Source organism: Clytia hemisphaerica, unplaced genomic scaffold (assembly GCF_902728285.1).
Source record: "Clytia hemisphaerica strain Z4C2 unplaced genomic scaffold, Clytia hemisphaerica genome assembly, whole genome shotgun sequence".
NCBI lineage: Eukaryota > Metazoa > Cnidaria > Hydrozoa > Leptothecata > Clytiidae > Clytia > Clytia hemisphaerica.
Window position 1 is genome coordinate 984,676 of NW_027104561.1, and position 26,481 is coordinate 1,011,156.

Below are 26,481 nucleotides of genomic sequence, written 5' to 3' on the forward strand. Positions count from 1 at the left end.
TGACTGTGTTGTGAAGGACCGTCTCATCAATGTTGAAGATTCGAATAATGTAAAATTTCAAAGCATTGAATTACAGAATACAACAGTTTATGGACTAGTGGCATTCTTCGTAGGGAGAAGCATCTTCAATGCAAATGAAATCCGAGTTGTTGACTGTGTTGTGAAGAATCGTCTCATCAATGTTCAAGATTCGAATAATGTAACAATTCAAAGTATTGAAATACAGAATACAACAGTTTATGAATTTGCATTCCTTGTTTTGAGAAGCATCTTCAATGCAAATGAAATCCGAGTTGTTGACTGTGTTATGAAGAGGCGTCTTGTCAGCGTACAAAATTCATCTCATGTAGCAATTCGAAACATTGAAATACAGAATACAACAGTTCATGGATTGGCATTCCTTGTTTTGAGAAGCATCTTCAACGCAAATGAAATCCGAGTTGTTGACTGTGTTGTGAAGGACCGTCTCATCAATGTTGAAGATTTGAGTAATGTAACAATTCAAAGCATTGAATTACAGAATACAACAGTTTATGAATTTGCATTTTACGTAAGGAGAAGCATCTTCAACGCAAATGAAATCCGAGTTGTTGACTCTACATTCGCAGGATTGGCGCGTTTAAGACGTAAAAGCAATATCACCATAAAATATATATCTGTGAACAAGACCGATATAAGAGTAGCATTTGTTGTTTCAAATGGATTCAGTAAATCCACGATTACAAATGTAACGATTCACGAAAGCAGGATTAAAGATATAATGTTTGGCCTTGCAGAAAAAAGTCATGTTATACTTAAAAATGCAACAATATTTGACACTAAAATAGGTGACATGTTTTACTTGTATGAAAGCACGGTAGCACTAGAGCATTTCATCATTATACGTTGCAATATTAGTGGCGCTTTCAAAGCAATTGAGAGTGTCAAAGAATTAGGAGCAGGTATTAAGTCGGAGTTTCTCAAAAGTAACCTCACTGTTTTGGATTTCAGGCTTTATGATAGCCGTCTGAAGAAAAATGTCTTCAATCTAAAAAATGCAGAAATTTCTTTGGAAGGGATTGAAATTAAAAACAGTTATATAGATAAAAACATATTGGATGTTGAAAAATCTACTGTTAAACTTCGAGCATTTAGTTTAATAAACAATACCACTCCAAACTATGCTATTCAAATGAATAGAGTCGAAACTGCTACTTGCGAAAATTTTACCACACATGGAAATACCTTTTTAACTTTGATGAGAATTCAATCATCATATTTCAAAATCTCGAAGTTCAAATCAGTTCGTGATAATACTGAAGGAAAAATAGCTATGTTCGACGTTGAATTTTCAAATTTAAATTTGAAGAATAGTATGTTTACATTAAATTCCATTGCTCTAGGTAGCCAAATAATGAATTCAAAGGGAAGCAGCATTTATTTTACAAAAGTTGACATTGTGTTACCGAAATCATTGTCCGTGGAACTCAAAGTATGGAAAATGTTTGGAAAACATCGTGGGCAAATCAAAAACTTTTCAACCATATGCGGAAATCATTTCAACCCTCAAATAAAAAGACTTAAATCATCGACAGAAATTGTTTGCAACAGATGTCCATCAGCTCAATACTCAATGTCCATTGGAAGTTTTCTTATAAATTCTTTGGAAAGTGTGAGCAAATTGGCAAGTAAAACAAATGCCACTAAACTCAGCAAAATTGCACAAATTGAAAAAGCAACATGTAAAATCTGCCCAACGGGTTCTCGCTGTCCAGATAACGATTTAATAGCACGTGACAATTTCCATGGCTTCTATGAAAATAAAACAGCGGATTACCAATTCCTTTTATGTCCCGAAAGATACTGTTGTTCATCAACTACAAGAAATTGCAAATCTCCAACAACTTGCAATCTAAATCGAGATGGAAGACTTTGTGGCAAATGTGAAGAAGGTTACTTCATCAGTTTCTTCAATAATAAATGTATCAACATTTCTGAATGTACCAATGAAAGTCAACATTCTTTCTGGACGCTATTTTTCATTTCATTCATCACTTTGGCTGTGCTGCTAACATTTCTTAAAGATCTCATCACTGCTATCAAATGTGCTGGGCCGATCATAATGGTATGTTTAAGGTAAGAAAGGATTAAACATTTGCGTTCAATAGAGTTCAAAGGACACGATAGTCACAAGTTTGTAATATTCGCGCAATTTTGAAATATTTGTGGAGTGTTGTGATATTCCAGTGGCACAGTTTTGCGATCAAGAGTTTGCAAACACTTTTAAGATTTTAAAAGTTTAGTTTTATTCTTTACCTTGAGGGATTGGATGAGAGCAGAAAACAATCAAATTAAATTTTTAGCATCGCGAATATACATAGCTGAAAATAATAATTACTTTATTTACCAGCTCCCCAGCGTAACGAAAGAAAGAGACCTCCTTTTTCGTGGCGTTGAACCGAGTTAATCCGAGCTTAAGATATTATCACTCCCGATAATATTGAGACTTTTGAAGAATTAAGCCAGCTCTTTGCAAAGTATACTTGTTTTATAACGAATGAGAATAAATTTGCACAGAATTCTGTAAGAATAAAGAGTTCCAAGTCAGCATTTTGATTTTTGGTTGAAACAATCTTTTGAATTGGATAATTCGGGTAAATTTCGGATAAAAGTCTGTTCACGATAAATGTGCACTTATTTTTCTTTTACCTATAACTTTTGAAGGAATTCTTCAATTTTTATAAATTTGGTATCGTTGGAGAGATATTTGTGAGTGGAACAATTTGAAGTAAAAAAGTCTTTAAAAGAATTCTGAAAACGAAGATGAAAATGAAGAAGAAAAAAATGAAGATCTTGTAGAGAAGTGCTATAACTTTCATTTCCACTGAAGAGATTTTTTGATCTTAGTTGGTCATCACTGTGAAGAAATTTCACTAAAATATTTATTCAATATAATGTTATGACCCCAAAAAAACAGCAGAAAACAGCGTTTTTAGACGTCAATCAGCTTATAACTTTGTTTGATTATTTTTGAGAAATTTTTTCACAGTGATGACGTTCGATAATCAAGGATTCACTTCAGTGAAAATGATAGTTATAGCACCCTTCTACAAGATCTTCATTTTTTTCTTCTTCATTTTCATCTTCATTTTTAGAATTTTTTCATAGACTTTAAGTCACAATATTGCGAGCTACTTGATAGGATCATTTCTAGTTACTAAAAAAGGCCAAACGTTGTTGATGTTGTTGTTCATAAAGAAAAATCAAAATCTACTATTGTATTTTGCTTGGAAAAGCTCGGTACAGCTGGCCTTAATTCAGCTTGTAGTCTTATGAACTTGTAAGATAAATCACACTATATCAAGTAGTGTCAAATTAAATTATTCTTCTTATATACCCTCTAACGGAAAGAAAAACTTCAACTTGAATTAGTCATTTATCAATCATTTTCCCGTATCTGTTCGAGTTGTTAGGTATTTATATATTTTATACACAAGCATAGATTAAAACCTTTGGTTCATTTAAGTTAATCCTTCCTCTTTTGAACGCATTAGAGTTTACTGCCCCCCCCCCAGCGGTTTGCGTGAATGCGTGAATGGGCATTTTCGGTTGCGTGAATGTGTGAAAATTGGAAAAAAAATGCGAGAATGCGTGAATTGAAAAAGCTTGCGTGAACGTGAAAATTCACTTTTTGATTGCCTGAATGCGTGAATCTGGGCTATTTTGTGCGTAGATACGTGAATTTTTCCCTTTTTTCCACCAATCATGTGCAGTTTTCCCGATTTTCCAATGTTTTGAAAAATCGGGTTATTGCGTGAAACTCGATGAAAATTTGCGTGAATGCGTGAATTTCAAAAAAAATTGCGTGATTGCGAAAAAAATGAGGTCAAACTTTTTTCTGGCACACCCGGAATTGGTTTAATTATTTTTAAAAATTGCAAAAGTATACAAGGGCGCAAGGGTTCAATTACTAAAGTACTGTGACGAAGGGAAGTTAGGCGATTGGGGTCACCCTTTAGCTATTGAGGGGACCTCTCAGATCACTTATCTGTTCCTTCGATCAGGGTATCCCTTATTGGGGATAAGTCTATGGACACGTAGTAAAGGTACGCTAATAGATTTCAATCAACATCAATTCTGTTTCTCCAATTAAGCAATAAATATCAAATAAGCGTAACATAAATAACATCAAATAACTTAGTAACTCTGGCATATAATTAACAATAGTCTCTGTTCAAGTCCTTCTCCTTCAAGTTCTCCTCTTCAAGTCCCTGAAGTCCTTCTCCTTTAAGTTCTCCTTTTCAAGTCCCTGATTTCTTTCCTTTTCTCACTCATAATCTCTCGCCCTATACAGAGGTCTGAGCTCGAGGGCCTGAGCCCCACTCTATTGATGTCTATTCATTTTTCAGTTCATTAACATTGTGTTGGCTCAGTCCCAACCTCCTTTGCATTATTCATTATCGTTTACTATTCATCATCATCAACCTCACATCTCCGACGTTCGACAAGTGACGTCCTCGTCACTTTAAAAAATTTTGTCAATTTGTTGATAGTTAATGATCTACCAACGTAAGATAGTTTTTCAGTCTCTTTATTATTTCTTTCAATGCGCATTGTAAAAATTCATAAGTTTTTCATAATTCGGTAATTCATAATAATTCATTCATAATACTGCAGTTTAAACAATTCATAATACTATAATTCATATCTACCATATGCATGTTTCAATCGGAAATCACGCCCTTAAGCCGGCCGAACGTGATTTCTTCGAAAATATTCTCTGGATCCAGGTTATAATTTCAGCTGTTTGCTTCATATAAACAGCATTTCATTCTTCATAATGCTGAATGTGTATTTCAATTATCAATTCTTTAATTTTGAATTCAAAAGTTATTTTTTGATACGTAGTGCACTACCGTTAAATTCACCATTTCAATTGTCGGATTGTGATGATTTTGATAAGACGCCATTCTTGCGCGTCCGTGAGTGTTGTCTATTCAACGTTGGTTGAGTCTTCATTCGTTCACTGGAAATGATAAGTTCGTTTTGTTCGAGTGAGCTTCATTTGCTTCCTGAGTTTTTAATCGTTCGTTTGGACTTGATTTTATAATTTATCAATCACGTTTTTTTTTTAAATGTTCTACTTTTTCTTCGTTGCGCTCTCGTTTCCTACCATCAAGAGGAAACGAACTCCCCGGCAGTTATTATTCACCGAAGAGATAACACCGATCGTGGGTCGCGGCCGTCATCATTTTGGCCAGTGCTTCCTTGGGATGGGTTGCCACCTCGGAAATCCTATAATAAGGAAGACAACATCGAACGTAAGTGGAAAAATTCTATATTAATTTACAATCAAATATTAAATATTAAAACGTCCTAAAGTTCTCTGATACCAGATCATTGAACCAAATAAATAAAATATTACAAAAAAAAATTTTAATCGACAAATTCTAATCAAATTTTATATATAAATCTTCATTTTATGATTCACTAATAACATTCTTGTTACAGTTCCTGATGGTTTCTTTTCATTACTTTTCAGGGAATAAACTGAAGAACAACCCCGTAAGTCCGTCCGAGCGTTGGGCTCAGATTAAAGCTGAGCAAGAAGAGCCCGATTGGGATGACGAATTGNAGTTGGCGGACGAGCGACTTCAAATCCAGGGGAAAATTAACATACAAACTTTAAAGAAAAATCCTTTTACTTCTTTTTTTTAAACATTTATTCTATCATCTGTGAAACTATTGCACTTAAGCAACTTAAAAAATACACATTTTCGTAGCCCAGCGTGGTTTACATTTCAATTTCTGAAAAAAATGTAGAGACACAGAGCTTTATTGGAAAGTTAAAAAAGGGAGAAAAATGAGTATGTACTGCTTAAACTATAATATCTTAGGTACCTTCACACAAAAAAGTGAAGATCAGAGATCTGACCTTTATTTTGTTTGTTTTTTTAGGTATATAAATCAAATCATTCCAACATTTTGTCGAGAAATTAGAATCTTATGTGGAAAAGGAGAACCGCCAAACCAATAGATATAAAGTTAAAAATGCTAACAAGAAATGTACATTTGACAACATAATTTCGAATTATCGAATTTGATTAATATTTTCAAGTCTAGAAATACAAAAGCTGGAAATTACTCAAAAGGCCAAAACAAATATACAATGTAATCTGGTGAAGCGGCTTTAAAAATAATCGAAGGACGTACAAAACTCAACCACCATAACACTTTACCGACCCACATAATTGGGCATGGGTTTTGGCACCTTAGTTGAGGGCGACCCGAAAGCTCCACATTCACAAAGCTCCACACTCACAAGTTTCCACAAGTCTCTATTTTTAAACTTTAAACTACTCGCCGGCCAGCTCACGGTAGCTTAAAATGTTTTATTAACTGTGAATCGCCAATCATCCCAAGTAAGGCTCAAAGCAAAAATGCCGTTTTTTTTTTGTTTAAGGTATGTATTGTATGCTAAATTTAGGTTCCTAACCTCAAAATACCTTAAAGGTTTTGTTTTTAAATATGAGTGATATCGTTCTGCTTTATACTCGTCAATTTTAATTCCAACCTTTTTCATATTAGATTGACACAAATGTGGAGCAAGATTATTAGCCAGAAAGAGGAAAAGAAAAACATTTTTTTGCTTATATCAGCATAATACAACAATAGACAGACACTGTCCTGATATGAAATATATGTCTGATATGAAACGGGAACATATATCATGAATTCCATGAGAAAATTAACATCTAGGTCAAAATTTCAAATTCAGAAATAACATAAGTTTTCATTTTCTCTTGAATATACATATGTTGAAGTGTGAGAATCCAGAAAATCTTTCTTTAAAGTCCATTTTTCACGCTTCTGTGCTGGGGTGAAGCCTTTAATACAAAAAAATACAAAATTGCTTGAAAAAACCAAGAACTTTGCCAGAAACTTTTTTCATCTAAATATGATTGTATCAGTACACAAATCTGTGATAGAGTACTGACAACCATTATAGAAAACATATTAATAATCAAAATCTGCTTTGCTTAACTCCTATTGTTTTTTTTCTGGCTGTTATGCATGCCTACCCGACTGTCCGTTAGTCACATTGATAAGAAGAAAAGTTCCAATGAAAGCCAAGGGAAGCTGCATGTTTCTTTTGTTTTTGTCTTAAAAACAGAAGTACTATGACCATAAAATAAGTGCAAAATTTTAGCCCTAAAGGTTGAGTGGGTAGCTCACAAGAGGCCGTTAGTCACGAAAATCATCCTACCTGAGATGAAATTTTCATAAGATTACTTTTTCAAAATGGTTGGTTTCTAACACCTTATTGCAAACAAATTGAGGCTAAACTTACCAAAAATGAAGCATTTTTCCACTAAAAGTTGTTTTCTGTTAGTAAACATGGCAATTGTCCGTTAGTCACGAAATAGATTTAAAATTCAGAGTTCGGAGAATATAATAGACGGCACTCGCTTAAAAAAACATGTATTTTGTTCTTATTAAAGCTATTTTGACTATATTTACCCATTTCACCCAAATATATATATGTTAAGGTATGTGTTCACCTTTCTTGACACATTCTCTTTAATTGATCATATCTTTAGAACAACAAATTTTTATATAGCAAAAGTATATATTTTCTGAAAGCCAATAATATTCTCTTTCTAATGGTAAAAGTTTCAGCTGAATTTAAAAAACTGGGCAGGATATAATTGAAATCTTAAGAATTTTAACCTTACCTACTTCAAAGAAGTTAAAGTCACCCATAGTTTTTGAATTTTGAAAAAATAATTTCGATACTATGTTCCCAATAGATTGAACTAAAAAATGTCTTGGGATTTTTTTTGGAATTGACTTTAACTCTTTAAATCCTAAATTCTGTAAAAATATCGATAAAAAAGTAAATTTAAATGTGATTTTTTCAGCTATCTGTAATTTGAGGAAAAACAACTCGGTTAGAAATAAAATCCTAAGACATTTTTTAAGTTTGATCTTTTGGGAATCTCATAAAAAAAGAATGAAGTCGATATCTAAATGCTATGGGTGACTTTAACTTCGTTAAAAGTAGTATGGTGTGGTAAAATTCCGTTTTTTTCTACATCAATTTGAAATTTTTAACGAGATGATTGCTGTTTATTTGAGTAATCAGTGAAATGTGTCAAAAATATTGTGACGAAGGGAAGTTAGGCGATTGGGGTCACCCTTTAGTTATTGAGGGGACCTCTCAGATAACTTATCTGTTCCTTCGATCAGGGTATCCCTTATTGGGGATAAGTCTATGGACACGTAGTAAAGGTACGCTAATAGATTTCAATCAACATCAATTCTGTTTCTCCAATTAAGCAATAAATATCAAATAAGCGTAACATAAATAACATCAAATAACTTAGTAACTCTGGCATGTAATTAACGATAGTTCTCTTTCAAGTCCTTCTCCTTCAAGTTCTCCTTTTCAAGTCCCTGAAGTCCTTCTCCTTTAAGTTCTCCTTTTCAAGTCCCTGAAGTCCTTCTCCTTTAAGTTCTCCTTTTCAAGTCCCTGATTTCTTTCCTTTTCTCACTCATAATCTCTCGCCCTATTCAGAGGTCTGAGCTCGAGGGCCTGAGCCCCACTCTATTGATGTCTATTCATTTTTCAGTTCATTAACATCGTGTTGGCTCAGTCCCAACCTCCTTTGCATTATTCATTATCGTTTACTATTCATCATCATCAACCTCACATCTCCGACGTTCGACAAGTGACGTCCTCGTCACTTTAAAAAAAATTTGTCAATTTGTTGATAGTTATGATCTACCAACGTAAGATAGTTTTTCAGTCTCTTTATTATTTCTTTCAATGCGCATTGTAAAAATTCATAAGTTTTTCATAGTTCGGTAATTCATAATAATTCATTCATAATACTGCAGTTTAAACAATTCATAATACTATAATTCATATCTACCATATGCATGTTTCAATCGGAAATCACGCCCTTAAGCCGGCCGAACGTGATTTCTTCGAAAATAGTCTCTGGATCCAGGTTATAATTTCAGCTGTTCGCTATAAACAGCATTTCATTCTTCATTATGCTGAATGTGTATTTCAATTATCCATTCTTTAATTTTGAATTCAAAAGTTATTTTTGATACGTAGTGCACTACCGTTAAATTCACCATTTCAATTGTCGGATTGTGATGATTTTGATAAGACGCCATTCTTGCGCGTCCGTGAGTGTTGTCTATTCAACGTTAGTTGAGTCTTCATTCGTTCACTTTGGATGATAAGTTCGTTTTGTTTGAGTGAGCCTCATTTGCTTACTGAGTTTTTAATCGCTCGTTTGGACTTGATTTTATAATTTCTCAATCACGTTTTCAAAATGTTTTTATTTTTCGTTGCGCTGTCGTTTCCTACCATCAAGAGGAAACGAACTCCCCGGCAGTTACTCTTCACCGAAGAGATATCCCATCGATCGTGGATCGCGGCCACGGAGGACAAGGCTAGCTGGATGGATGAGGGGATGATTTATTCGACGCTGCGACTGGCCACGGGAACGAATTCTTTAGTTACTGGTGGATTGGCGTTGCGGTTGCAGGAGATGCGCAGTGCCCTCTCCGGTATCAATCTTCCGCGGCCGGTCGTCGAGACAATAATAGGTTTCACCTTGATTCTGGAATTCCCCAATTCCTACGAGCCTTTCCGTGCGCCGTGCTTCCCCACGGAGCCCGAGGTTGTGCGACCGTCATCATTTTGGCCAGTGCTTCCTTGGGATGGGTTGCCACCTCGGAAATCCTATAATAAGGAAGACAACATCGAACGTAAGTGGAAAAATTCTATATTAATTTACAATCAAATATTAAATATTAAGACGTCCTAAAGTTCTCTGATACCAGATCATTGAACCAAATAAATAAAATACTACAAAAAAATTTTAATCGAAAAATTCTAATCAAATTTTATATACAAATCTTCACTTTATGATTCACTAATAACATTCTTGTTACAGTTCCTGATGGTTTTTTTTCATTACTTTTCAGGGAATAAATTGAAGAACAACCCCGTAAGTCCGTCCGAGCGTTGGGCTCAGATTAAAGCTGAGCAAGAAGAGCCCGATTGGGATGACGAATTGAATTGTTCGGAATTGTCGGATTCAGCCGAAGTGATTGAGTAGCTCGGTAAGTTTTCGTTTGCAATACTTCCGGCCATTGCTCATGTACGGGAGCTCCTCGTTGCAGTGGTGGAGGCGGTTTCTCATATCTCCACACCGTAAACGCTCCGAATTTTTCTTTCCTCAATCCCATTCGTCGAAGATAATCAGCTCTGTATTCTTCTGTTGTCAAACGTATTAAGATATCTAGTCGGCGGTCTTCTTCCCTGATACTGCTTGCTTCTTTGGGTGATCTTCTTCTAAGTCTTGTCAAGATTATCTCACTGTGCATCCTTCCAAAATACGAAAGAATAAGTTGGGGTTTTGTGTTTATTATATCCCTTTGCAGTTCGATACAGGGTGCTATCTTCAGCTGTATAAATTGAAAGCGAATTCTTGTGATTGTGTAGTTCAACCATCTTTCCTTCTTTCTTGATTGATCGCTCATCATGAGGTCGACTCGTATTTTCTTTAACAGCATGGCCTGTTGCTTCTGTGACATAATTTTATCCATCTTGATTTCTAGATTTACTCGTCCTGTCGCCAGAAGTAATTGAAAGCTGAGCGTGGACAATCGCAGCACCATCTTGCCAACCATCAGAATGTTGAACCGTGAAATATAATGATTTTTTGTTTCTTTTATATACCTCACAAAAATTTCGTTTGTTATTTCCTTTCCTCCACCGCTTCCTTTGTTTCGTCACAATACATATAGTACAAACTTTTGCGGTACTTCGGTTACCATGATTGCAACTCCTTTAAAATTAATGAGTTTTTACCATAGTGATATAAGTGCGGTTTAGTTTGTAGTTTGAAACACAATTTTGAACATCAAAACATTAAGGTTATTTACATCTATTTACATTTTCTTCGTTGCTTCTTTTATTCAATGGAGTATCCGCAAACGGCATTTTGCATTGAGCCTCTGGAACTCTTCCGTTGCGTTAACCCTTTGTCCGCTACCTACAATTATTCCCAATACCATTCTCGTGTCTGTCTTCTTCAGGAAAGGGTATAGTATTTTGGGCAGCGGGAATTCAAGCACAACCACGTGCTTGGTCCATTTTGATAATACTTTTCCGGTTTTGATCATGAGGGTAGTTGGGACTTCTACAAAGTTTCGTGTGAGATTTCCGTCAATTTCCTTTCCTTCGTGTACATTTTGTTTCATAAAGGTCAATCCGTAAACGGTACCCAAGGCCGTAATCGCTATCGCAGCTAAAATTCCCAGGCCAATCCAGCATTTTGATACTCCTTCTCGATTGCTACTTTTCTGGAAAATTGTTTTCTTGTTGCCGCTTGTAATGGTCTTCTCCTGAAAATTGATGATGGCTTTCTCAGCACTTAAGATGTCTGTCCCAATTATCGCTTCTTCTTCGATACCGGGGACTACCAGGAAGTTTTGATTCTTTAGTGATTTCGGATCTACAATGCTCGTTGGAATGATTACACTTCCTGTGGTTTCTATTTCTTCTCCAGTTATGGAATTCAACGTTGTGTCGGTAACGTGTGTTAGAAATGGTGCTATTTCTGCAGCGTCCCAGATATCTTTGTTTAGAAGTGAGTGTGTTGATCCAGTGTCGATTAGTGCCATGTATGGTTTTGTCTCACCTTCTATTGACAGGTAAACTCTGGTTGTGATTCCATGTTTCTTTTCTTCATCTCCTTTAGATTGGCTTGACACCGCAAGTACGTGTCCTCGCCTTGCTCTGTTTTTATGAGAGTGTCCACGTTTCTTGTTATGATGCACGTACGTGAATACATCTCTCTGTGACGGTTCTTCTTCGTTTGCACTTCCGTCTTCCTGTCTGTTGACAGTCTCCGTCATCAATCGTCTCGCGTGGTGATGTCTGTGATGGGAGCGTCTCTCGCGATGTCTTCTTTGATTGTCCTCATGATGGAGTCGTTTTGGTTCGCCTGCTTTGCTTTCTTCGGGTGTAAATTTCTGTTTGACATTTCTTTTAAAGATCTTTATTAACGAATCTCTGTTTAAGTACGCAAATCCTGCAATGAGGAATAGAATAATAATCCACTTGATTGTACCACTGACTCCTCCAAATACATTGAACAGGTTTCCGATCCCTTTTCCGGCAGATTCAACAGCGTCGCCAGTTGATGTGATGATGTTGCTAGCCGCTGAACCTAGAGAAGTGACTATCTTCTCATCTAGATTACCTACTCCTGTTAACACTCCTTGTATGCCACTTCCTAGTGCTCCAATGATTTGACTAGTCCCACTTGCAGCACCTTCCAGGATTCCTCCTAAACCGACTCCAATGCCAGTTAATAAGTCTCCATTCCCATGTTGCATTTGAAGTTGCTTCACCTCTTCCATTGCGTCATGTATCTCTGAGAATATATTCAGCATAGAGTAGGGTGCCAAATGTTGTGGTGGTTTTCGTATCATCCTCGGATCCCATCCTCTTATCTTAGGTAGTTTCACGAAGTTCCTTCCTTTGAATTGTTTCTTCGGGATCACCTTGGTTATGTTTCCTTCCTTGTCAATTACGTCGTATGATCCTTCTTCGTTTCGGAGATAAGTGACCGGTGGTCTTTCAGAGCAATTGATCTTGTGGGACTTTTCAACTACGTGGCGGTCAATTAGTCGCAAGAATTTTATCTTTTCGTGATAAGGTGCTTTCACTGGAATGTCATGATAGCACGAATTTCCTATTCTGCGGCTTGTTATTAACCGGTAATTCGAGATCTTCAAACATCTGTGAACTTGCATTGCCTCACCAATGAGGTGTACCATCACCCCTCGTTCCTGGTGAATCCATCGCGCGGCTGTTGTTGGAAATACTTCAATCATCCATTGTTGAATTCTCGTGACTTCTTGCTGTATGAAGCACGTCCTTTCCCATTCCGCTATGATATCTTGTTTCTGGTTGATCAAGGTTCGCATGATGTGTGCTTGTAGTATGGGACCAAGTACATCTGATGACATTCGTTTCGCATAGTCCGTGACAATATTTTCAGTGCTTCGAACATGTTTTCTTTCATGATAGGGTCTTTTAGTAGCAGACCGTTATCCAATAGCAACGTCGAGTCGGTTTCACCGTACGTGTTCTGTATTGATCCTCCAATCCTGAGGGATGGTATAACGATGTTGTCCTCCATCTGGTTGATCTCGTGTTTCCCGAGAGAATGCCAATCCTGGGCGGGATGATGCGGATCATTCCATACCAACGCAGCTTTCGTAGCGTCTTTCATGTGACAAACCCCATAGGTTTGCCCTTTTGGTATCTTACTGGGACATCTCGTTTGCGTCAAATGTTGTTCGATGTATTTTGATCTTCCAACCACTTGTGCTGGGAATGATCGGATCGTCAGTTCTTTGATTTCCAACGTGACTTTTCTCCAATATCTGCAAGTTGCGGTTTTTCCATTCGGGTGAGTGCTGACCAATCGGCTCCCACTTCTTCTTTCCAGGGGGTTCCATTGAAGCTGCGGCTGTTGTACGCTTGGATGCATGCCGCTGGGCTAATGAATGTCTCTTCGGATTCTTCAGATTCCTTTTTTGATGCCCTTTTTCTGCTCCATGCTACGACAGGTTTCCAATCACAAATTGAGGTGGTCTCATATAGAGAGCAATAGTGTATTTGGAAGTGCGTTATGTTGGGGGAATATTTGAATACTTCCATTTCTTTGGTGATCAATTTCGAATCTTTGTTCATTGAATGGGTACAATCTGGAATTGTTGGAAATTCGTATACTCCCATCGGTGTCGTTGCTGTGCAGTCGTACAGGTTACCTAGTCTGGATCCGAATACTATGGGCAGTATTGCCAATAACATGATTATTGACCATCTCATGTAGGGTCTCGGTCCTCTAATTCGATTCCTTGTAACTGCTATTGCATTCATTTGCGTTTGAGATTCGAGGTATTGCTCGACCAAAATTCTGTCTAGATGCTCTTCTGGTTCCCATGTATTCTCCTCTTCGGGAAAATCCTGCCATTTGATTAAGAAGTATCTCTTGCTTCTTTTCATCTTCATTTTCAGTATTCTCTCGACCATATACATCTTTTCTTCCTCTTGTTCTCCTTTCTCGTCATCGTTTGGATCGAGAGATTGGCTAATTCTTCCGTTTGTACCATCTTGGTCCGGATTTTGACTACTGTTTCCTTGTTCGTGTTCTTCGGTTCCACCGTTTTGGTTCTCTTGATTGGAACTGTTTTCCCTTGAGTCGTCTTTCTCCTTTTCTGGTTCCCCTCCTATGTCTTCTGAGCCTTCAATATCCTCGGATTCGTCACTGCTTTTATCTTCATCTTCCATCACTCGGAAGTTAGGATCTTTGAATGATTTCAATCTATTCACGTGAACTGCTGTTGGCTTTCTTTTGTTGAGCGGATCAGATAATTCGTAGTTTACCTCCGACAACTTCTTTGTGATTCTGAATGGTCCAATCCATTTCGCCATCAATTTTGGACTCAGTCCCTTCTGTCTGGCCTTGTTGTGTAACCATACTTCGTCTCCTACTTTGAACTCTTTACCTTTCACGTTCTGGTCGTAGTAATGCTTGTTCTTGCGTTGAGCTTTCTTCAGATTTTCGTTGGCTATCCTTTGCGCATCTGCACTTGACCGACTATTCGAGCTCGATGATCCTCCACTTGAGGTGATAGCTTCTTACCCGATTGAACTGTAAGTCAGATGGTAGGGTTGCTTCTCTCCCAAACATCAGGTAGTATGGGGACTCCTTTCTCGATTCATTGACGCTCGTTCGGTAAGCGAAAAGCACTGATGGCAGATATTGATCCCAGTCGTTTTGTCTGGAGGCTACAAAGTGTGAGATTCCTTTTACCAACGTTCCATTGAGGCGCTCTACGATACCATTGGATTGGGGGTGGTAAGGAGTGGTCTTTATTTGTTTAATGTTCAGCATATTACAGACTTCTGCCATCAGGTTCGAAAGAAAATTCTTTCCTTGATCTGTCACGAAATGCCTCGGTACTCCGAATCTAAATATGATGTGGTGAAGCAGCAGCTCTGCTATTACGTTTGCCTCGGTTGATGCCACTGCAAACGCTTCGGGCCAGGCTGTCAAGCGCTCGATAAATACGACTACGTACCTGTTACCGGCATCCGTTCTTGGAAATGGTCCGACAACGTCGCAATGAAGGGCTTCAAAAACTTCTCCTGTCGCGATTGGATACAAAGGTGCATTCTTTTTGGTTGTTCCTTTGTCTTGTTGGCAAATAATACATGTGTTCACCCAAGTCTGGATATCTGTCAGCATATTGGGCCAGTAATATCGTCTGCGGATTTTATCTGCTGTCTTTGCAAATCCAAAATGGGCAGAGGCCGGTTCATCATGGTTGAGTTGCAGAATTTGTGCACGATACTTCTTTGGGATAACCAGTTGTTTCCATGTCCCTTCTGTTGTTGCAATTCTTGGACTAAATACGTGATATAACACGCCATTATCAATGAGGTAGTTATCGATATCGCGAAGAATTTCCTTCTTTTCTTTTGAGTCCTCGGGTAGAACTTTGTCTGCGAGGTATTCCATTTTTCCTAGTAGCTGTGGGTCGGCCTTTTGATGCCTGATTATCGATTCCTTATCAAAGGGGTTCTCTGTGATTGCCGAGAACTTCTGTTTCTCTCCTTTCTGTTCATCTATAATGCATGGAGATGAATTATTCAAATTTCTCTCGTCGAGCTCGAGTTTGCTTCTCTCCTTGAATGCTTCTGATTCATATTTCATGACGTTTGATTCATCTTCTCCTTCCACCGTTGTATTTGGGGTGAAAAATACCTCTTCCTTTTCTATTTTTGATTCTGGTTGTTCCGTTTTTTTTCTATTTTTGGTAGACTTCTTTTCTTGAATAGGATCTTTTGCTGCTTCAGCTTGAAGTTGTTCCCATGGGATTCTTGATAGAGCGTCTGCATTTCCGTTTGCCTTTCCGGGGCGGTATTCAATAACGAAATCATAGGCTTGTAGGTAAAGAACCCATCGAATCATCTTATTGAATCGGTCCCGTGTCTTCAGCATGTATTCTAAGGGCTGGTGATCGGTCAGGATAGTAAATTGATCGTTTGCCAGGTAATTATGCAAGTTTTTCACCGCTGCTACTATGGCTAGACTTTCTTTCTCGATTACTGGATAATTCTTTTCCGCTGGCTTTAACGCTCTTCCTCCGTAGTGCACAGCTCTATCCATCCCATCATGCTTCTGACTAAGAGTCCATCCGATTCCAGTGTTGGATGCATCTGTTTGAAGATAAAACCTTTTTGTAAAATCTGGCATAGCGACAACCGGATCGGACGTTAGGATGTCTTTTAAGTGTTGGAAGGCTTTCTCGCATTCGTGTGTCCATTCATACTTGACTCCTAGTTTGGTGAGATGAAACAGTGGTGCCGATAAGTCTGCGAATTTCGGCACAAAGCGGCGATAGTAACTACATAGGCCTAAAAAGCTTTTCATCTGCTTCGCATTCTTCGGTCGAGGGAATTCTTTCACCTTCTTGGTATTTTCTTCATTTGGTCTCACCCCATCATGAGTTACGATATGGCCAAGGAACGCAATCTCCGTCTCTGCTAGGTCGCATTTTCCAGGGTTAGCTTTGAGGTTTGCGTTGGCGAGTTTATCAAATGCACGTTGTAGATGTTCGACGTGCTCCTCGAAGGTTGCACTAAAAATGATGATGTCATCCAGGTAAGCCAATACAAAGTGCCATAATTCGTCTGCCATCACTGCCTCTACGAGTCTTTGAAAAGTCGCACTTCCGTTTTCTAAACTCCCATAGGCATCACAAACACTCAAAAAGACCACGATGACAACAAAAAGCGGTCTTCGGGATGGAGGATTCTTCCATTGGGACTTGCCAGTATCCTGCTTTCAAGTCACTTCGTGAAGTATTTGGCCACCTTGGAGGTGATCCAATAAGTCATCCACTCGGGGTAGGGGGTGACTGTCTGGCGTCGTAACTTTAGTTACTGCTCGATAAATCGAAGCATACTCTTACTCCTCCTGAGGTTTTGGCACAACAATTAATCCTGACGCCCAGGGACTGACACTCTTGCGGATCAATCCTCGTTCCAGCATTTGATCCAGCTCTTTATCATATCACTTCTCGCTGTTTCGGCGTCACTCGATACGGTCTTTGTCTAACAGCAGCCGCATCACCTGTGTGAATAATATGCTTAACCATTGGCGTGATCCCTATTTCCTGGATAGTAGAAGCGAACGTGTCTTCGTATCTGTCATCAATTTCTGAAGTCTTTGCTTTTGCTCCGGTTGAGTCGGGATTATCTTCACTTTGGAAGCTCTGGACGTGTTGTCATCTCTTGTCCTCGATCTCCCATTTCTTGTTCTTTATTGCCCATTCCTCTCTGTGTTGCGTCCTCGTCCAATGTGTCTTCCTCCTCTTCATCACCATCCATCTGAATCATCGCGCAATTGTCTTGATTTTTGACATCGTACCCCAGCAACGATCCTTCTGGTATGACCACTGGATCTCGGTTGGTACTTATACACTCTCAATGTGATGATCCCGCTTTCTCCTCTGAGAATGGCTGGCTGGATCGAAATCGACGTCTTTACTTTCAGCTCTTCTGATTGCTCAAAATGTATCATCGCCCGTCGGGAAGTGGTGTCTGAATTGCCAAATTGTTTCTGACCAAGCCGGTATAGTCTTCTTCTTCTCGAAAATACTTCAATTTCTTGAGGTTTGCTGGTTAACATTCGTATTGGCAGGGGCTCGTATTTGTTGTTAACCTCCCGCCTTTTCGGCCCATTGATCTCCAATGTCAGGTTCCGGTCTTTGTAGTTGATTGTGCCGTTGTTTTCATCAAGGAAGTCGTGTCCTAACACCACATTATAGCTTAAACCATTAATGACATACATCTTTGTTAGGTAAAGTTCCTTTTCAATTTCCAAGGGTAAAGAGATGCTTCCGAGTATTTCTAGTGTTTCCTTGGTTGGCTGTGACCAGATTTCGGAAGATCCTGCGATGAAAGTTTCATCGGTACATACTGTTTGATATCTTTCCATAGGTCGTTGCTCATAGCGCTGATCGCTGCGCCACTGTCAATTAAGAATTGGCATGATCGTCCAAGAGCTTTCCCCAAATGCGGACTGACGTCGCTGTGCCACTTGCAAACGTAACTGTCACCTGTGACTTTGATGTCTTTTCACCGCATGGTGGCTCTTCTCGACAACCGTCTTTCTTTTTGTCTGAATTCTTCTCTTCTGGTTGAGCAGGACCTCCTGTCTGGAATGAATTTGTCCTTTCTGTTCGCGAACTACGTTGAGGACCGACTGTGGTGTACTAATATCTTCTTCGTTCCTCCTCTCCGACATGTCTTTTGGGATGAAAGGTTCGTCTAACGGTACCTCTTTCCATGGAGCCATGATTCGTTTCATTCCATTGTCGTCGTTTATTAATATCTCCGCAAATGAGTTATGCAAGGATCCCTCAGTGGAACAGGAGTTGGAGCAGAGCCCAGGGATTGTTTCTCTTTCATAACTTCTGGAAGGTTCGTGGGGACCACTAAGGTTTGGAGGTGTACCAATGTCCATTAGAGCTGTTTCAGGGGGTAGGTACTCAACGAGTTGGGATGTAATGTGGGGACCACTAAGGTCAGGAAGGGAGTCATCGCTATCAGAAGTTAGACCGGGAAGGGAATCATTATTATTTTCCTGGGGTCATATGGGTTTCCTCTATGCAGACAGCAATTTCATTAACGTCGAGGTTTGGTAATACGTCGACTTCCCGAAGAGTTTGGAATTCTTTCAGCATGTCTACGCTGGGCTCCTCGTCACTAAACATAGGGATTTCCTCACTACCATAGTTAATTGCGTCCTCAGGAGAGATAGGTGCATTTAGATCGGGAATGGCTGCTTGGTTGAAATTCATTGGTGGCGGCGCATCCATCTGGTGATCTCGATCGGCTGCTTGCAGCTGCCCCATCAAGTTGAATGAATCTCTCTTCCTAGGGTATGTGATACTCTTACCATTTGCCTCATTTCTCAGGTATTGGACTTGTTGGCGCTGCTGATGGTGCTGTTGCTGAGGTGTTGGACCTGTTATTGCTGGCGTTCGGGTTGCCATGTAACGGCGCCCGTCAGTGATCGGGATCCTTGGGTCTCGACCTCCACTATCCTGTCTGTACATAAGGGCGTTGCTGTTGTTGTTGTTATTATTGTTGTTGTTGTTGTTGTTGTTCCCGGTATAATTATGGTTGCCATATCGTCCGCCTCGATAGTCGGTATACTGTTGATAATCGTACCTCCGATCATACTGTCTTGGTCCTCCTCCTTGAATTTCTTGGCAATATTGCTTATGTGACCAACTCTCCTACACTGGTTGCAAATTGGCTGCCCATCCACCGTTCTCTCATATTTGGTTTTGAAGCCAATTCTCCTATCTTGAGGGGGTCTGTTTCGTCGTCGCTTGAGGTCCTTGATTTCTTCTTCATTCGTTCGATCTCCCTCATTGCGTCTGTTGTTGATGCAAAGTTTGGATGGCCAAATGTGTTGATTGGCTGAGGTACCACCATTTGTAGCTTCTGTTCGAGCAGTTCGGAGATTTTATCGTCCAAGTCTCTTCCGTCATCGGGGTAGTCATCAAACGATACTCGTTTTCGTGGTGCATTGGCAGATTGGACGGTACATACTTTGTCAGCTGTGCCTGCTGTTAATTTGTCGATTTTCTCAGTCAATTCTTTGATTAGCTGGCAGAATCGCCTTTATCCTTTGGTTTGATTGCGTTTTCCAGTCTAACGTAGGCCACTGCATCGCTGAAGGTCTTAAATCTTTGTAGTGTTACTGACGTTCGCAAGTCGTCCTTCAGTCCGGCGATGAGGGCATCCAGCTTCTGCTCTCCGTTGTAATCCAGTTGATACGTTAGATCTTCAACACGGTCTATATATGCGTCTAGAGTCGAGCATCCTTCTTGCTTCAAGTTGGCCAATTCCGCTTTCTTTGACATTCTCGTGTCAGGCGACGAGAAATAGTCCAGCATCGCATCCTTTATCCGTTGGTACGACGTTTTCACGTCGTCTGACAGTGCACTGTAAAAGTGCTTGGCGTGACCTTGCAAACCGTAACCCGTTAGTGCATCCAGGCGTTCTTGGTAGTTCCATTTGCCAAGGGTCGCAATGTTCTCGAACTTTTGTAGGTACGTCTTGATGTTCTCGTTGCTCGTCCCGTTGAATTGAGGTATTTTGTCCAAGGTCACTTGGAGGCCATTCATCTTGAAAACGTGGGTTACTGCTCTTCCATTTCCACTTGGGGCAACGCTGTCGTTCGAGCTGGTTGCGTATGGCTCTTCGTAAATGTGTTCGTCACTCGAAGAAGAGGTGTCGAGGATGTCTCGATGTGCTCGACGCAGCGGAGCTGGCAGTCTTGGCGTTGTTCTGTCGATTGGCACCGGCGTGTTATTGAGTCTTCTCCTCACGTTCGCCATCTTGTTTTTCTTTCACAGCTCCTCTTCTCGTTCTTCAGATTTATCGGTTGAATAATTTATAAGTAATAAAAGTATTACCTGCCGTTGTTGTACTTTCCTGATTTCTATTGATGCATTCAACTTCTGTTTGATGGCACTTCAATGAAAAGTTTGTTTCTTCTTCAACCGCCGTAAATCTTTTAATTATGCAAGTGTTCGTATCTTGTTTGACTTGAATCAAATGTAATCAAAGATGCTTGATTAACAGTTCTTTCCAACTTTCCTTCAGGTCCTTGAATAATTGATGCCAAGAGAAGATTTAATGTGTATGTTTCTCTCCTCGATTAATTCTAAATATTTGATTTGGTGTAAAATTCTCGTTTTGATAGTTTTTAATACTTTCTGATGTAAAATCACTCTTGTCCTTTTCAAAATAACGTGTCCTTATTAATCGCGAAATCAACCAAACTACCAATCAACAATAGTTCAGTTTCTGTGGTGTAATTAAGTAGTATCCTACTACAATCTTTTATTGTTCTTGTTCCTTGGTGTAATGTAGCTCTCTCCTTTTGGATCTTTGATTCTTGCGAAGCGAGTTCTTCTGGTTCACCTTCAGTGTGACGAAGGGAAGTTAGGCGATTGGGGTCACCCTTTAGCTATTGAGGGGACCTCTCAGATCACTTATCTGTTCCTTCGATCAGGGTATCCCTTATTGGGGATAAGTCTATGGACACGTAGTAAAGGTACGCTAATAGATTTCAATCAACATCAATTCTGTTTCTCCAATTAAGCAATAAATATCAAATAAGCGTAACATAAATAACATCAAATAACTTAGTAACTCTGGCATATAATTAACAATAGTCTCTGTTCAAGTCCTTCTCCTTCAAGTTCTCCTCTTCAAGTCCCTGAAGTCCTTCTCCTTTAAGTTCTCCTTTTCAAGTCCCTGATTTCTTTCCTTTTCTCACTCATAATCTCTCGCCCTATTCAGAGGTCTGAGCTCGAGGGCCTGAGCCCCACTCTATTGATGTCTATTCATTTTTCAGTTCATTAACATTGTGTTGGCTCAGTCCCAACCTCCTTTGCATTATTCATTATCGTTTACTATTCATCATCATCAACCTCACAGTACGAATAAGAGAATTACATATTCTATCTTAATACATATATTTCATAGCAATATATTGCTTAGACGATGTTATCGTCCGTTACAGCGTTACAGCATGAACATATAAACGACTGGACATCTATCTTTTATTGTCTCTTTGAAGCGAGCTTCGTTGCCGCCTGTATTTCAAAATTGGTATGAAAAATCCGACAATATTCCGTCATAATTTTATTTCTTTGAATTATTTAGGTAAAAGGATTGATAGAGCTTGAACATTACTCGTATTTCACAAAAACATTATTTTCGAATTTTTCCACAAGTTTGCAATATATTTTATCAACATTTTTCATCTGAAATGCAGAGTTTTAACTGCGTGTATACTTTTCAATCCCTTTTGTCACTCCAATAATTTTTTTTATGACTTGGAAAAAATAGCTTGCGAAAGTTGAGAGCCTATCTCATAAGAATATCAAAATTAGAATGTGACACTCTCTAAAATTATTCGACACTTTTAAGTCAAAATTTAGAAATATTAGTCGGAGTTTTGACAAGCTGACGATGATTTTGCCTCTGTTATCTTTTGTTATAATATACCTAGATAAAAGACTTGAGAAGAGTAGAACAACAGAGACTTTTGTCGAAGCTTTGACGTTGTTAGCAAGGTATTCCCAAGTGGTATATCATCAAAATCTATTGTTTTATTCTATACTTTTAACGAGGCGGCAACGAAGCTAGCACTGTTATCTTCAAAAAGACAAAGGAGATGGATGTCCAGTCGTTTATATGTTCATGGTTACAGTGATAGTAAAGGCAGGAGAATATTATACATTATGGTTACCCTGAGTATCAAAGGTTAAGTTTTCAAAGAATATATTAACCTCTGAAGACCAATAATATAAATGTGTCAATCTAATCACTGTAGAAAAAATCAAAGATGAAGAGCAAATATTACCATATTAGCAGACTGTATCAGTAGGCAGTTTACTATTTACGAATTCCCCAGAAACCTCCAAATGTAATTGAAATGAGTTTATTTCGAAAGAAATCTTTTACACGATCCCCAAATGTATAACAGTAATTACTAAACTTTTAATTATGGAAATGTCACTTTAATTGAATCGAAATTTAATAGACAGACTTTATGTTATGATTCTCTATCAGACTCTTTTTACAAAGCATTGATGACTTTTTAAGTTAGGTTTTCAACGACGGGAATAAAAATATCAACTTTGAACTTCATCCAAGATCTTGGATGGTCGTCATGGTTACTTTTGTCTTCGCTGATTGCGTGCTGAATATAGAATCTTGATTCGTTGACACAGCGTCCATATATGATTTTGACCTGTGCTATTCACGGTACATTATGGTGGTATACGGAAAACAAATAGGTGGGAGAGTTTCGAAGAAAGATTGACAAACTTTACCAGCTGTAAACTCTTTTCGGCAAAAAGCCCGTTTTCGAATTTTCTTCGGCTTTTTTAAAGGGACATAAAAGTAGTAAAATATAAACATTGCGCGAACCACGTGTCATTAAAGAGAACAATTAAAATCACGTGTCCAAAACAAACTTGTAAAACAATTGAACAATAACATTTAGCCAAATTTGGTTTTATTTTTTACTTTGACATGTGACATTTGTTTTGATTTTGTATCCGCTGCATACAGTTTGTTTACAAATTTCGCAAGTACTGTTATGTTCCTTTAAATAGTGATTTGTCATAGATAATAATATAGTCTATATATTGCCTTGACCTCTATGAAACAAAAGTGCGCGCTAAAAAATTACAAAACTGCGTAGAAATTATAAAAGTAGCACATAGCAGTACCCCTAAACCAAAAGACAATTTTATTCATGGGACAAAAGTTCTCTAAATATATATTCTTGTGAATTCCATTTTAGAAAAACTTGCACAAAGAAAAGAGAAGATGCCAACGAGATCGATGAAATGGAAGAACTACAAGCAGGAGACAACCGAAGAAAACGTAAAGAGATTTCTACTTCATCAATCTTCAATATTTTGGTCTCTTTTTTTCAGTTGAAAGCTTTGATAACAGTTCAGAGCAATGAGAAAACGTTAATCGATAAACTTATGAACATGGATATTATGGTTAAAAGCAGTGAAGCTTTAAATGCACTTTGTCCTTTCAGGGGGTTTAATGTTGTATGGCGAGAGGTTTTAAACGGATATACGATCCCGTTTTTATTGTTAATGACTATTGCAAATTTACACTTGATTGTAAAACTCTTGAAACACTTTCGACCATCAAGTTTAAGATTAACATGGTTGATAACGAGATTTTGTGTCGGGTATTATATCATCATCGCTTTTTGCTACAAGAACATCTGCAGAACAGTCTTTCAGCTTTTGAACTGCAAAACAATGAATGGAGTAACATTCTTATACATTGACGGTACTGTTGAATGTTTTTCTTTGTGGCAGGTGGCAAATATGTTATTCTTGGTATTTTGGGTTGTTCCTTTCCCATTTGCAGTCGTTTTGGGCTACTACCTGTTTAAAAACAAAAAGATTTCTGTGACCACGTATCTCATATTTTTTATATTCCCAATGTTTTGTATTCTGAGAACTTGTTTCTCAAGATGGAAAGGAACTGTCGAGACTGACAGGAGCGATTTCATTGGCAACAGATTCACAGAAATATTCGAAGAACCCTACAGAGACAAATTCTTTTGGTGGGAATCTTGGCGACTTATCGAACGTTTTATTGTTTCTGGCATAGCAGTATTTCTGACGAACCCTATCTATCGCATCTTATACCTAACCCCCGTCTTTGCTTCCTTATCGTATTTCCACTTTCGAATGAATCCATATAAACGTTCGATGTATATTTTAAAACGATTAGATATGGTTTCCTGGTTTTGCTTATTCGTTCTTTTGTTTATCAACGGAATGCGAGCTGTTGTTTACATTTATGATGTACCTAATATCGACTTTATAAGCCATGCACTAGAAGCTGCTAACATATTGGAGAATTTATTTTCTCCACTCTGGTATCTTATTATTTCATTCATTTTTAAGAAGTTGTGTGAAAAACTTTTAAATCTTTAAATATTATATAATGGAAACTTTCTCAGCAGTGCTAGCCTTTAAGTATTTTTAAGACAAATACTGATAAGAGCCTACTCTTAGGTGCCTAATAAACGCCCCCCCCCCTCCGCTTGTTTATTTTTGTTTATTTCTTTTCTAACCCCGGACCTTATTAGGGCCCCCGTTTATTAATTTCGAAAATATTCTAACCTGTCAAAAAAGAGCCCCTCGATTGCTTTAGATAGTGTAAGTTTAAAGGGGGTATTTAAAAGTATAATTTCCAATCCCCGATAATTAGGCCCCCTGTTTATTAATAAATAAATTTTTATAACCCCCTCTTTTTATTCTGCACCTGAGAGAACTGACTAATGGGAAAAATGCAGTGACATGTCTTTGTAAGTGTTTTTGTTTTCTAGACTAGGTCTCATACAAACAATCCTATACACACTTTCTTTTAAATGAACCAGTGAATTTTTGGCTCAAGCTGGGCTACTTTTGATTTCTTTGCAATTTTCAGGCTCAAATGTTCTTAAAATATTTTTATTTTAATAAAATTTTTCAATAATATTGAGCCTGCATATGTTCTTAACTCTCATTTTGAGCTTCATCGATTAAACACTTTGCTGGAAGAATTATACTCTGGTTAGTGGTGTTTATTTCTTTATACTGTTGATTCAGTCTAGGTCTCATTAAGTTGGTTCTCGTATATTTGTTAGATCTAAGCGTCAGTTTGTTCTTATAAAACTGTTCTCATAAAAGAGTTTGTATTATACCAGGTTTTAAATTAATTCGTATATATATTTTTTAAATTTAGTACTACTTATTTTAACATCGTTTTTCTGAAGCTTCTCTTAAGGTGGCTCCTATAGAATAATTTTTTTTGGTAATCCCCTACCATAATATGATAAAAAAGAGAAAAAAAAGGTCAAGTTTGGTTACTTTCATCAATTTTTTGAAAATTTATCGGCCTTTTTCATCATAAATAGGCCGAAAAACGCATATATCCTTACACAAAAAATCTCAAAAACTACAAAAGCTATAACCATAAAATTTTCCATGCTGTTTACGTATGTCCTGGTCTATGATCTGAGTTTTTTTAAACTTTGAAGTCAAAGGTGAGCTTGAGCTATGGCCAAAAAATCAAATTTTTCAAAATCCGATAGGGTCGGGCTACCTTAGAAAACATCATAGCTAATTTTCCTAAGGTCAAATACTCTTCAAAAAACTCAGCACATGCTTGCATATGCAATGAAAAATCCCTAAAAATTTCAAGTCAATAGCTTGAATGCTCCAGGGTCTATCTTATGTAGAGTTTCTAAAAAAAAAAATGGAGAAAATCACGTTTAAAAAGTCTTTTGTTTGCATTTTGGCTGAAAAAAGAACAAAATATGCTCAATATTTCAATTTTTTTGCCTTGTTCCAAAAGGTCAACATATCAGCAATCATGGAAAGTCTTCAAAGTCACTTTAATCACAAACGGCGAGCACTAACGGCGAGCTTAATCAAATTTCCCCTAATTTCGATGCGGCAAATAACTGCTTGTGGTGAACAGGGAAATCCCATAATGACCAAAAAAATTCCCCAAAAGTAAAGGTCAACATATGGGTAGTCGTTAAACGTCAAATTTGAAATCAGCATTTTTGGTAGGGAACCACCTTAAAGCATAATTTGTCCAAAACTTGTTCTTAATATTTTGGCCTTGTTTGGGGGCCCCTTATGTTCGTATAGCCGGTTTTTATAAAGAAAATGTGTAATGCTGATTGTGTTTCATCACGCCTATTTCAAGAAAGAACAAGTGATACTTTTATGGACCTACCTGGTTATCAAACTAATCAATGA

At 38.0% G+C, this 26,481-nt stretch overlaps 1 protein-coding gene across 1 annotated transcript; it reads left to right on the forward strand.

Moving 5' to 3' along the window:
- The first annotated feature begins 1,029 nt into the window (after positions 1 to 1,029).
- Positions 1,030 to 24,745, forward strand: LOC136823283 (uncharacterized). Its single transcript, XM_067079463.1, has 2 exons — positions 1,030 to 2,115; positions 23,496 to 24,745. The coding sequence occupies exons 1-2, from the start codon at positions 1,172 to 1,174 to the stop codon at positions 24,661 to 24,663; spliced, it is 2,112 nt and encodes a 703-aa protein (XP_066935564.1). The 5' UTR covers positions 1,030 to 1,171; the 3' UTR covers positions 24,664 to 24,745.
- The last annotated feature ends 1,736 nt before the right edge of the window (positions 24,746 to 26,481 follow it).